Source organism: Schistocerca gregaria, chromosome 2 (genome assembly GCF_023897955.1).
Source record: "Schistocerca gregaria isolate iqSchGreg1 chromosome 2, iqSchGreg1.2, whole genome shotgun sequence".
NCBI lineage: Eukaryota > Metazoa > Arthropoda > Insecta > Orthoptera > Acrididae > Schistocerca > Schistocerca gregaria.
This window is the reverse complement of record NC_064921.1, coordinates 785,381,626-785,395,791: the sequence shown is the minus strand read 5'-3', so window position 1 is coordinate 785,395,791 and position 14,166 is coordinate 785,381,626. Positions and strand designations below refer to the sequence as shown.

At 45.4% G+C, this 14,166-nt stretch overlaps 1 protein-coding gene across 1 annotated transcript in view; it reads right to left on the bottom strand.

Annotated features, from left to right (window-relative positions):
- The window catches only part of LOC126336483 (uncharacterized), a 54,768-nt gene extending 40,876 nt beyond the window's left edge, over positions 1-13,892 (bottom strand). The window contains exons 1-3 of the mRNA XM_050000224.1: positions 13,791-13,892; positions 9,098-9,223; positions 6,646-6,784 (exon numbers count right to left, since the gene is read on the bottom strand). Of these exons, the coding sequence (XP_049856181.1) occupies positions 6,646-6,784; positions 9,098-9,223; positions 13,791-13,866 (341 nt within the window). The 5' untranslated portion in view covers positions 13,867-13,892. The remainder of the gene's footprint in view (positions 1-6,645; positions 6,785-9,097; positions 9,224-13,790) is intronic.
- Between the last annotated feature and the right edge of the window lie 274 nt (positions 13,893-14,166).

Sequence of the window (14,166 nt, the reverse complement as noted above, 5' to 3'; positions counted from 1 at the left end):
GAGCAGTATCAAAAGTCAGTGAAGGCGCGGTTGGACGATGGAATCCGGGCCCGCTGGCAGAGTGTGGTAACGATCGACAGCCAGCAGGTCAGGCAATGTAAGCATGGCACTCACGGGCGCACAACTGCGACTGCGGTATTGCACGCACGATTTGTTTTGAGTGGTGAAACAACGAGGCAGGATACCACAGCGTTGCTTGGAGTTATTGCGATGTATGAGGCGGGGCACTAGGCCAGAGCCAGGAGGGCCATTTGTAAGTGGCTGAAGTGTGGGACTTTATCCCCGTCATAGTTTCTGTCCCTCTCTCTGACACTGCGCTAGAAGCGAGGAGAATACCGGTATAAATAGACAGGCAATTTTAGCTTGGGACAAAGAGTGTACCAGGTCAGTCAAGCATCGGGACGGACTTATAGGGGCCAGTCTGTCAGCAATGTTATGAACATTCTACCTAAACTGGTACTTTGTTCCTATTTACTTGTTTTGGCTATATTCCGCCTCCGGGGACACAACACCGGGGCGGCAGCCTGGAACTCAAAGATCATACGGTCTGCGTGAAAGAGGGCAGTGACAGCGGTCTGCAGCAGGTCCAGGAGGGGCGTGGTTCCATTCCAGTCTATAGGCCATGTTCGCTTCCCACCTCGCGCACCGGGGCCCGGGCGAGGCGTACGCTGTATCACTCTAAACTGCCCTTTGACGCTCTTGAACCTGCTCGGCCTCCTGACGAAATACGGCGCAGTGGGTCCCGGCTTCAGCTCGGCTATCTGGACTCCCAAGTTCCACCACCAAACCCGCAACAGTTGGGTCAGTAGTGGTGCTAGTTACAACGCTGGTACCAGATTTCCACTCCCACAACTTATGTCGAACAAGTAGCGATGAGGTGTGCCGGTGTAGAGGGTTAGTTGAGGTGATTGTTGGCGTTCGTGATGGGTGGTCGTGCACTTCTTATGTCTTGTCGTTCGGGAGGTGTTCGCCCATACCAGTATAGGGAGGAAAGCAGGACTGTTCACCTGCACACGAGCACGATGTGGATGGGTGAGTGACTTTTGATTCATGGTTTATGTGTCATTCTTTCGTTAACTAAGATAGTCTTTTTAAAGGTATCTTTTGTAAGGCCGAAGGAGCCTGTAGATTTATCTGGATTCAGGAGAAATGGGGAAAATGATAACATAGCGCCTAAGAGATGTAATTTTTGTAACTTGTCAAGCCACGGATTACCATGTACAAAATGGGTGCTAAAGAATTGTTTTATTTGTAAGAGATTTGGTCATTTGGTGCGCAATTGTTCAGAATGTAGATGGACGATGATTCGCCTCAAGAACGAAGTTTAAGGAGTAGCAGAGTGAAAATAATGGCTACAGTGGAATTATAAGCAAGAAAAGTGAAAACACGGCAGCAGCTGAGGCTGCGTCAGTGACTACAGCGGAAGCTGTAGCCGCTCTAACAGAGCAAATTTGGGTATTGTCGGAGGCAAGGATAAGTGATAAAGAAAAATATGAAGAATTAGCAAGGATATTTGAGGCACTGCGAGTAGGAGAAGGGATGTCAGTTGAAAGTAAGTCAGAGGTCGTGGAGTGTCATAGACGGTTTGATCCGGCAATCATGGCAATGATTAACCCCTTTTCCGGTAAAGCAATGGAGGATTTGTCGGTATTCCTTAATTACATTATCACAATGGCTGAGGTCAGTGGGTTGTCGGACGTTGTAATGTTGAGAGTGGCGATGTTACAATTGTTAGGGGATATCAAGTCTTACATATTGTAACATGAAACTTTGAACAATGTGGTGATGTTTCCAGAGCTTGAGGGTGGGTTACGCCAGAGGTTCCAAAAACTCGTGACAAATTGTGTGCATTAGTTACTAGGAGAAATGAGACTGTGGAGGTTTTCTCAGATAGGATTCGAAAAGTGACTGCACAGTCGTTCGAACTCACAGAATAGGGGAGATTATTATTATTATTACTATTTTTGGTTTTTGTTTCTGTTCACAGAATTCGATAGAGGCAGAGTGAATTGTTTGGAATTTTTGAGGATGTCGTACGATGTTGTAGTAACTTTTAGTGGAAGAGAGGTGGTATAGGCATGTTTTGCTCCTTTTCTCCCAGGGACGAGTGATGATTTGCCCTAATCGACCAGTTTGGTAGTAGTACAACCGAAGTCGGATTGTTCCTGGGGATCACGAATGGCTCAGATTGTGAGAAAGAGGTGCCATTGACACATTCCTACTTCCAGAGGTGGGGAGGCATTAGTTATATTCGGTATTTACGCCGATATGGGTGTTGGTCACTTGTTATACCAATCAGAGAGGGGATAAAATAAGGAGGTTGCGACTGCAGGAGGGTGGAATAATTGCTTATTAATGGTACGGTTTGTGAGATTGTGGGGGATGAGTTCAGTCTTCCAGTATCACGTACGGGTGAAACAGCTTTAACTTTGTCACAGGGATCGTTGTTTTATCCGGAAGGGGTTTTAGAGATATAACCAGCGCAGAATCTGACATATTTCAACTCCACGTTAAACCTAGAGATTTGAAAACTTTTCATTCATTTATTAATGCACAGGAAGGATCTATCACGGTTAATAAAGTACTGGAACACCTTGGAACGTTACAAGAGCATCGGAGCTACAGGATAATGACAGTGAGCATTTCAGCCACAGGGTGTGCCGTTTTTCTATTTTTCTTGAATATAGCTTTGTGGAGAATGTGGAAACGTGCACCAGTGGAGGAGGTGCCAACACATGAGTTGCCGGCGGCATGGGTAACCAGTGTAAACAGTGTACAAGTGTAGAGTTACTGTTTCAATACTCTCGTTAGTTTTAGTCTGTAGAATGTAAGTTTTGTGAACAGGGTATGTTTACTCAACCACAGTCATGTGTGTTTTATCTCCATTCGGGACGAATCTTGTTGAAAGGAGGGAGGTGTGCTCTGCTAGTGTCAGTCCCAGTCGAGAGAAAGAGAAGTTTTATCAAAAGTTAATGAAGGCGCGGTTGGACGGTGGAATCTGGGACCGCTGGCAGAGTGTGCTAACAGTCGGCAGCCAGTAGGTAAGGCAATGTAAATGTGGCACTCGCGGGCGCAGAGCTGCAATGGTGGTATTGCACGCACGATTTGTTTTCAGTGGTGCAACAACGAGGCAGCAAACCACAGCGTTGCTTGACGCTATTGCAATGTATGAGGCGGGGCACTAGGCCAGAGTCGGGAAGGCCATTTGTAAGTGGCTGACGTGTGGGAATCTATCTCTGCCATAGTTTCTATCTCTCTCTCTGACACTAAATCAGTAGCGAGAGGAAAACCAGTATAAATAGACAGGCAATTTTAGCTTGAGACAGACAGTGTGCAAGGTCAGTCGAGCATCGGGAAGGACCTGTGCTGGTATACACTAATAGGGACCAGTCTGTCAGCAATGTTATGAGCATTCTACAAAAACTTGTACTTTGTTTCTATGTACCTGATCGGGCTATATTCTGCCTCTGGGGACACAACACCGGGGCGGAACAGAATGGCAGCCTGGAACTTGGAGATCACACAGTCTGCCTGAAAGAGGGCAGTGACAGTGGTCTGCAGTGGGTCCAGGAGGGGCTCGGTTCCACTTCAGTCTACAGGCCACGTTCGCTTGCCACATGGCGTACTGGAGCTTGGGTGAGACGTACGCTGCGGGAGGAGCAACAGCGCTGCCAGAGCGCCAGGGATGACAGCAGGTGTTGCCATCCGGCAAGCACTGCACCCAGGAGGGCGTGGATTCGAGTGCGGTCCTATCCTGGGAGCAGCGGCGGCCCAAGGGCCACAGGTGACCAGTACATCCGCCTTCGTCTCATGACCAGACAGAACAGGCCAAACGGGCAGAGGGTGGCGAGGTTCAGGGACTGTAGCAGTCTCCGGAATTGTGGGTAGCTATGCGGCGCAAGACGCGACGCATCGGCAGCAGCGACTGGGCACTGCGAGGCTGACTTCCAGCTGAGCAGCCTTGATGACAACAACCGCAACGTCTGCATACCAGGACTTTCTGAGTCGGCTAGACTCGCAGAACAGTTCTGTGGGTGGCACGCCAACACTATGCTGCACCCATCGAATACTGTAAATTAGCTGAATAAAGCAATGCTACCAAATACCGCTGTATCACTCTAAACTGCCCCTTGAAGCTCTTGAACTTGCTCAACCTACTAACGAAACTGGCGTGGTGGGTCCCGGCTTCAGTTCGGCCATCTGGATTCCTGGGTTTGGACACCAAATCCGCAACAGTGGTCATGTAGATGTAGATCACTTTGCTGCATGCCACATGGGACTTAAGACACGCACCCACCAGAACAGTCTTGTGTCTGCCATCAGTAGGTCATAATAACGCCTTAGTCACAGGCAGTTATCAGCGACAATCTATCACATCACTCAGACAGTACATGAGATTATCTGACTTACCGACATTTGTATGAGTGATGTTTCTGTGAAGTTTTGTTCATTTAACCCTCCTCTGTCTAAGTGAGCAGATATTGTCAGCATCAAAATGAAATAAGCCAACATAAAGTTTATAAGCAGCCAAGATTGACCACCATCTGATATAGGTTCTACCTTAGCTAAACTCCAAGGTATTCTCTTCTGCACGATGGTCTTCTAATCCTACTAATAATATTTTGGACATCCGTGACACTAAGAGAAGTCCCTTTAGTAATGAATCTCCCATTAAAATTCAAGTGTCTTACGTCAGTTCCTCTACTATAAACTTTTACGTCCGGCGCAGCTTTCTGAAACCTACTATGATGACTTGCTGTACCCAGGTGCTCTGTTACCTTACCTGAGGACTACCGTTGTCTCTGATATCCGCGTGCTGGCACGGATTCTGATTTCAGAACTTGATTAAAATCGAAACATCTTGTGAACCATAACTCACATCACCACTTGGTTCTCACCAGACGCTCTTAAATAAATGGCCACAGACATACTACTTCGTTTCCAACATCTTTCTACTGTTGCTCATTTGTCATAATTCCAGCAGCAAGTACAGTGAAAATGAGTGAGATCAATGACAGAACCTACCACTTTCACGTGTAAGTGTGAGAATTATTTGTTGTTTTTAAATCTCAGTTTTTTAAATTCTTCTTTCAAGTTCATCCCAAACGTATTTGTACTGAACCGATGACAAACCGTGACGTATAGGGTATTTCACTAGTTACAAAGGGTGAATGAAATAATAGGGCAATAAAAATAAAGTATTCGTTTGGATGGGATACAAACACGCACTGCATCAGATCCAATGAATTCTTTAAAAACGGCGCTTGAGAAACACTCAGTGTACGCACGTTTATTAAAGAGCATATTCAATGATATACTTTCCATTAGGCTTTTGTCAAGATAATAAGTATATGACGACTGGTGGGGACTCAGTATCAGGAAAATTTCCGAAGTAATTAAGCTTCGTGTTCATGGAAGGTAACTATATCAACTTCACTTGATGACCTGATTTTACCATTTAACTCTGGTTTCGACTGAACAAGTGAACAAGTGTGAAAGAATTCATGACGCAGTTGTCTGAAACCATAATATCGCAGAAAAAATAGTAGAAAGTAACAATGAAGTAATAAAACAGGTGGACGACGGCGTAAAACCGAAAATGCAGACAAGATATTTTCTGTACCATCCAAAATGTTCTCCGTTTAATAATCGTTGATAACTTAAACTGTACTTTTGATTCTGAAAATAACTATCAGCTATCGCACATGAGTTTTCAATTAATTAAGCTGGGAAAGCGAAATAGGATTCGTGTTAATGGAAAGTATACGAACTTCACTTGACTAACTCATTTTACTGTTTTCTTCCATTTTCCATCACATTCAACTGACCTAGTGTGAAAGTACCCCGGACTAAATTATGTGTAACCAACATAGTACAAAGTAACAACGAAGTAATGAAACAACTGGATCAGATGTTTGACTGTCTGGACAACAAATGAAATAACATGAGAGTAAACAAGGCCTGCTGCTTTTTGGTAAAAGGGTGCGTAATGTAACATTCAAAGCAGTATTAATATATAAATTAATATATCAATAATCAATACATACTGATTCGAATTATACCTTTCGCACCAGAGAGAGACAGAGAGAGAGAGAGAGAGAGAGAGAGAGAGAGAGAGAGAGAGAGAAAGAAAGAGAGTTCAGTTTCCGAGAATTGTAAATGAGTGTGCAGGTGTGACTTTTGCAAAGGTGGTTCCCATATGCTCGAGCTGCTAAGGGGGAAAACGTAGAAACATTGAAAGAAGTTGCAATGCGGACCGCAGATCTGCAGCTTTAACGATGTGTGACACCTAGCATTTTCATTCAATCAATTAATATTTTTCCACGTGTTTCTATAAGATTCCTTTTAAGATTTAAATCGACCAGATTCAAATCATAATTGATGACTGCGTCAACACTGAGACATGTAACTGAATATTTGGAGGTGCATTGCTACATGTTTTGAAGATAACTTGAGAAAGCGTCGCTTATTGCTTTCAGTGATTTGAATCGAACTGATATGATTTAAGGTTTTAGAAACCAAAATTGAAACTTTTTCATAAACATGATGCCTTTACATACCTATTAGTTAACATGTTTTGGGACGCTAAAATTACCGTGAAATGCTCGATTACAGTTTGTCAGAGCAAATAAGAGCGTCACTTACCCGTTACTTTCATCTGGGACGATTCTGCACGTACAACTCGGTATGCACTTCTCTCTCCGGTCATCCCCAATTTCTGTGCCAGGTTCGTAGGTTTTCCCTCTGTAGTAGCACTTCGTCTTGTCCGGCGACAGAAGAGAACCTGGAAAAACAACAAATTTCTGCCACTGTTACGTACGGCGTAGCACTAGGTGATAGTTGTGGAGCACAATTACGTTTTTCAAATTGCAGCTTCTTCTGTCTTCGAGAGGTCGATGCTACTGTGGCTGATTTGTATACTACTTGGTGCACATATTGACTCAACAATCTAACAGTGTAACGTGTTCGCTTAACGCTTTCACGGAGATGCGTATTTTTTTGAGTGGAAGAATCCATGGCGTAGTTGAGCGCTCTAACTGAACAAAATTTTCAGCCTTCCATATCGCAATCGATAAAAACGGCACGGTATAAGATCATTTTTCTCTCCGTCTGCATGTTTGTTGCTCAGACTGTTCAGATCCCTTTTTCTCAACTACGGCTAGAGCTATCTACACTCCTGGAAATTGAAATAAGAACACCGTGAATTCATTGTCCCAGGAAGAGGAAACTTTATTGACACATTCCTGGGGTCAGATACATCACATGATCACACTGACAGAACCACAGGCACATACACACAGGCAACAGAGCATGCACAATGTCGGCACTTGTACAGTGTATATCCACCTTTCGCAGCAATGCAGGCTGCTATTCTTCCATGGAGACGATCGTAGAGATGCTGGATGTAGTCCTGTGGAACGGCTTGCTATGCCATTTCCACCTGGCGCCTCAGTTGGACCAGCGTTCGTGCTGGACGTGCAGACCGTGTGAGACGACGCTTCATCCAGTCCCAAATGTGCTCAATGGGGGACAGATCCGGAGATCTTGCTGGCCAGGGTAGCTGACTTACACCTTCTAGAGCACGTTGGGTGGCACGGGATACATGCGGACGTGCATTGTCCTGTTGGAACAGCAAGTTCCCTTGCCGGTCTAGGAATGGTAGAACGATGGGTTCGATGAGGGTTTAGATGTACCGTGCACTATTCAGTCTCCCCTCGACGATCACCAGAGGTGTACGGCCAGTGTAGGAGATCGCTCCCCACACCATGATGCCGGGTGTTGGCCCTGTGTGCCTCGGTCGTATGCAGTCCTGATTGTGGCGCTCACCTGCACGGCGCCAAACACGCATACGACCATCATTGGCACCAAGGCAGAAGCGACTCTCATCGCTGAAGACGACATGTCTCCATTCGTCCCTCCATTCACGCCTGTCGCGACACCACTGGAGGCGGGCTGCACGATGTTGGGGCGTGAGCAGAAGACGGCCTAACGGTGTGCGGGACCGTACCCCAGCTTCATGGAGACGGTTGCGAATGGTCCTCGCCGATACCCCAGGAGCAACAGCGTCCCTAATTTTCTGGGAAGTTGCGGTGCGGTCCCCTACGGCACTGCGTAGGATCCTACGGTCTTGGCGTGCATCCGTGCGTCGCTCCGTTCCGGTCCCAGGTCGACGGGCACGTGCACCTTCCGCCGACCACTGGTGACAACATCGATGTACTGTGGAGACCTCACGCCCCACGTGTTGAGCAATTCGGCGGTACGTCCACCCGGCCTCCCGCGTGCCCACTATACGCCCTCGCTCAAAGTCCGTCAACTGCACATACGGTTCACGTCCACGCTGTCGCGGCATGCTACCAGTGTTAAAGACTGCGATGGAGCTCCGTATGCCACGGCAAATTGGCTGACACTGACGGCGGCGGTGCACAAATGCTGCGCAGATAGCGCCATTCGACGGCCAACACCGCGGTTCCTAGTGTGTCCGCTGTGCCGTGCGTGTGATCATTGCTTGTACAGCCCTCTCGCAGTGTCCGGAGCAAGTATGGTGTGTCTGACACTCAGGTGTCAATGTGTTCTTTTTTCCATTTCCAGGAGTGTAGAATTAAAAGTAATTTGATATTTGTAATTTACGCAAAGCATGACAGCTCAGCCATATATTATTTAGAGTGCTGCGCATTCCAAAGTTAAGCTTCATCGTTACAACCTTTTTAAATGAAGTTAACATGTTTTCAAGGACAGTTGAAGGAATTTTTACTCATGGTTTCTCGGCGTCAGAATCAGCTAGCTGCTCATCAGAAAACTTATTTTATTGACTTAGAATTAAGTTATGGCTTACACCTTGACAAACGGGAATCAGAACAAGACCAGGAAAATCAGAAAGGCAGTTTTTAGCTATGTGTGTGGCTGATTAACTGAACATTGAATTTGTGTTATACCACTACGTTGGAACCAGGCTTGTATCTTCGCACAATGAAGGCACCCTAATGAAGGTTAGAAAACAGTTTGTTCTTCTTCTTAAGCATATCGCACACAACCCTAGCTTATGCTTTGGGTACCCGAATTAAGAGTCGAAGCCTTCACTTTCAAATGCGATACTCACTGCAGTCGAAGCGAGTAGCACAGCATTCGCTGGAGCCATCACTGCGTACGCAGCCCAGCTCCTCGTAGTACCGTATGGTCCGGAAGTTGGGACAGTCCTCCACTCTACATCTCCTAGCACTGGTATCTGTAACAGTAAACATAATGTACATTAATTCGCATGAATGGCTACTTTCCTCAGTAAACGCTCACGAGGAGTCGAAATGAAGGCTCCGTAATAGTATGTGATATAGAAAAGGATAACGTAGATTAGAATGTATTGACGGCGTGTTGCTCTTGAAACTCTTCCGAAGCTCTCTACAGTGCGACCATTTACCTTTAAATATGCTTCAAAGTTTCAGGTTTCGTAAAACTGCGAAATTTGAAATGTCTGCTCCTACATTTTTTGAGTTGAGAATTCAAAACACTCGCTGAGTAGGTGTTTTAAGAACTGTTTGGGGAAGTTTGCTGCTACGATCAGCATGGATTCAGAAAATATCGTTCTTGCGCAACACAACAGGCTATTTGTTCTCATGGTGTCATGAACGTTGTCGGCAGAGCTCTCAGACTGGTTCTATATTATATTTTCTGGCAGATCAAAAGTAAGTGTTGTACCGAGGCTCGAATTCGGGAACTTTCCCTTTCGCCCAAGTGCTCTACCAACTTACTACCCAACCACGACTCCGGACTCGTCCTCACAGCTCTGCTTCAGCCAGTACCTTTTCTCCTACCCTCCAGAATTCACAGAAGTTCTGCTCAGGAACTTGCGGAAATATTAAACCTGAAAGAAAGGATACTGCGAAGACATTGCTTAGCCACAGTCTGGGGGATGTATCCAGAATGAAATTTTCACTCTGCACCGGTGTGCTGATATGAACCTCCCTTGCAGATTAAACATCTCCTGCAAGTTTCGCAGGAGAACTCCTGTGAAGTTTGGATAGTAGGAGACAAGGTGCAGTGGAAAGTAAAGGTATGAGGAGGGGGTGAGTACGTCGTGCTTGGGTAGCTCAGCTGATAGAGGACTTGCCCTTGAAAAGTAAAGATCCCGAGTTCAAGTCTCGGTCCAACACACGATTTTAATCTGGCAGAAAGTTTCATATCAAAGCACGCTCCACTGCAGAGTGAAAATTCCATTCTGATACAAAATTTCTCAATTTAGAAAAGGCTGTTAACACCGTTGATGCAAGCATCTTCTAATCAGATTTCGTGGGTGTGGAATATCTTCTCAGTTGTGCGACTTGATTCGCGATTTCCCTTTGGAAACGTCATAGTAGTAACTGACGGAGAGAAGAACAAGGGATATCTTGCGTTCCACAAAGATGTGTTAGTAGCTATCTGCTGTTCGTAATCTACATTTGGGAGAAAATCTGAGCACATATCTTGGATTACTTGCATATGACTCTGTGATTTGCCGTCTCGTAACGTCGTAAGAAGATCAATACCAATTGCAATATAATTCAAACAAAATATCTGCATGGCACGGAAAGTGGTAATTGACTTTAATTAATGGAAAGTATGAGGCCATCCACATGAGTACTAAAAGTAATCCGTTAAATGCCGGTTACACGAGAAATCACGAAAAACTAAAAGCTGCCAGTTCATCTAAATACCTGGGAAGGAAAATTACAAACAACTGAAATTGAAAGTACTACACAGATAATGTCATGGGGAAGACGAACCAAAGACTGCGTTTTAATGGTAGTACGCTTCGAATATGGAATATATCCACAAAAGAACTGCCTACAGTACACTAGTCCACCACTGCTGGGGTACTTCTGTGCGGTATGGGATCTTAACCAGATATATTGAAGGAAGATATCGGAAAAGTCTATAGAAGAGGAACGCGTTTCGTGTTAACGCCAGACAGGGGAGAGAGAGAGACAGAGACAGATAGAGGGAGAGGGAGAGAGAGAGAGAGAGAGAGAGAAAGAGAGAGAGAGAGAGAGAAGAGTCACTGATGTAACACGCGAATTGGGGTGGCAATTATTAAAACAAAGGCGTTCTTCCATGCAGCTAGAACTTTACCTGAAATTTCAATCTCCAACTTTTTCCCACAGGTGCGAAAATATTTTGTTGGTTCACTTACATAAGGTGTACTGATCGTCATAGTGAAATAAGAGAAATCAGAGCTCCCTCGGAAAAGTTTAAGCATTTCTTTTTATCGCACGCTGTTCGAGAGTACAACGCTAGAGAAATACTGTAAAAATGTTTCGACAGAACCTTTGCCAGGTACTAAAGTGTAAACTGCAGACGAGTCATGTAGATGTAGATGCAGATGACTGAGTGTCAGTATAGGATCTCGTAGGTTCCATAAGGAAATTCTCAGCGATCGGAAAAGTTGCTAAAGCAAGCCACCAATGCTGTAACAAGCAAATATTTGTTACTCGCGTGGGTGTGTGTAATAGATTTACGTCGTCAACAACACCAATCGTAACAGAAAGGAACTAGTACGAAACGCCGACTGTTCTTTGCGTGGTTTTATCTGTAGTACTGTGCGGAATCACGGTTCAGTTACGACTTCTTCACTACTTCGTCGTGTCAAGCACTATTCGACGCGAGAAGGTTCCCATCAGAGCGGAAGTGGCCGTGCGGCGCTCACGTTAATGTTTCCGGTACGGAGTGGTATCCAGCGTACTGTACAGGACTACCGATGACGTCGTATCACCATCAACGTAAGTCGTAGCCCAACATCGCGGTAACCCATGAAAGTGCTAGGATCATCTTGTCTCAGTTCGTGAGAACCGCAAGGCGCTCACACTCTCCACGTACTGTGTTTAGACTCACCTTTCCTCCCACATCAATGAGGCTTGTACGCTAAATAATGCAGATGAAAGGAAAGTGTGGGTACACGACATAAGTTAAGGAAAGCGTGTCCGTTCACCAGTCCAGCTATTGAGGTTGTCAAACCACGTGTACATTTCACTCTTATTTATAGTTTCCGATATCATTGCTTTTCTAACAACAAATCTTCTTCAGCTGGGCTATCGTGAGGGTATGTTGCCATAAGGAACACAAGCAACAGGAGGAAACCATTTACTGATGTATCGTTTTCTTCAAACGTCAAAAAAATTCTGTCCTAACAGGAAACAATAAGGTGCACGTCCATCACATCTCTGAGGATGTGATCTAAATAGCTGCTTAGATTCTCAAGGCATTTGTGGAAACAAAGTGCTTATTTGTAACACACTCCAGCCTCTGTTTAGACACATGACCAACTGTTCTAATGGTTCGATCTGTATTCGAAAAGGGTGAAGATCGAATCCCGCTTACGTCGAACGTTATGTCAGACGAACGCTGTATTGTTCCTGCAACATGAATGCAGTTGTTTCCTTCCCTCTTTCATGTCCGCTGATTTCGTCTCTGAAGGTGACGATATTGATGAGGCGTGTGCCTCTAAGATTACTGGGTACGCTCGCTGCTTTACGGAATTACTTTTAAAGTGCGGCACTCGTTTTTCAACGTCTTGTTTGTTTCAGCTGTTTGTCACTGAGAAATATACAGGCACTTCAGAGAGACTATTGCGATATTGATTCCACTACATTTTGAGCTTACTTGCTGCCGCAAATGCTATTTATCGATAATAGTTATTGAAGTTTTTCTTAGTTGGTTTCTAGCATAAATCTCGCCATAGTTACATAACACGCGGATAGTAATCGCCCGCTGCAGTATCTAACATTTCAAGGTTTACGTCTTTTTTTTTTTTTTTTTTTTTTTCAAGCGTGTTTCACCCTGTAGGAAGATCAGCGAGACTATCTGCCATTTTCCCGTCCAATTACATGACGTCCATGTGACGGTTATATGACCTTCTCATTTATCGCCACAAGCGATGTGTAGACTTGGTGTAGATCGTGTATACCTTTCACTGCTAGTTTTTCTGTCTTAACTAATGTGTTCTTTACTCTAGCTGTACATGAATCTTGTTGAAATATGTGGTGAAATAGGCGCTGGAAACATCCAAACCAAACCAAGGGTGGTGGGTGACCCAAAGCTAAACTGAGTGCAGCGAAAAAAATGTGGAAAAAGGACGATAAAGTGTAAAAGTTGTTTCCTTCCAGTACCTATACGAACCTGAGGATGATTTGTCAACCGAAATTGGTTGTGTAGATAAAGAATTTTACTATCAGCTCAAGACGATAATATGACATTTTTGGAATTATTCTTGTCTCCTCTATGCCGTCTACACGATTGATATATCCCTGCCACAAGCGCCAATCCAATTGCTGCAGTATGGGGCGGATACTTCTTCCCTCATCCAAACAACTACAGCCATATCCTTTCCTTACTTCAGTACCTTAATATTTCTCTGAACCTCCTGACCACCTAACTACAACAACCAAACGTTCTCTCCTCCCTTTCTCCAGCATACACCTATCGAGCAGACATTTTCTAGCCCTGAATCATCTCTGTGTTACAATTGAGCTTTTGAGTTTTCACCCGAGTTGTTGATTCAGTTTTTCTCATGACATTTGAACGAACGTCTTCAGATGCTGCGAGCTGTGCTGTTATAATGCCCTGAACAACCTGTCTCACTGTCCGAAATGACAGCTTTAATTAAGCACGTGGAGGAAACCTCAGTCGCTTTACCTCCCCCTTCCTACTTCCCTCATGTTCCCAAATATAGCCGCACTGCTTTTCATCCTCTCTCTTCTACCCCTCCGGTACGTGGTGTCAGAAGGTTGTGTGTTCCGTAACTTCATATGTGGCACAGTACTCACCCGCAGTAGCCGTTACGACCGCCAGCAGCAGCAGCAGCAGCAGGGAGGCGGCAGACACACAGCGGGCGCCGTCCATGTTGGTGTGGAGTCGCTACTGGAGTGGACGCTAGGTGCTGCCCGCGCTGTATATATACAGCCAGGTAGGCCAGGCGTGAAATGCTTAAAGCCTACACTACCAGCAGCAGGCGTCACTGTGCGACTGTTGGCGGGGATGGAAGGGGGGGGGGAGAGGCGTGAGTGAGGGGGGAGGGGGAGGGGGACGAGTCGAGGTCACTTGTTCCGCGACCTCGCCTCCTCCTCTAATTGTACGCCGACAGTCGCAAATCTTGTTATTTTTCCCGATGTTGAGCGCAGTCCTCATGTCTACACAAGACGT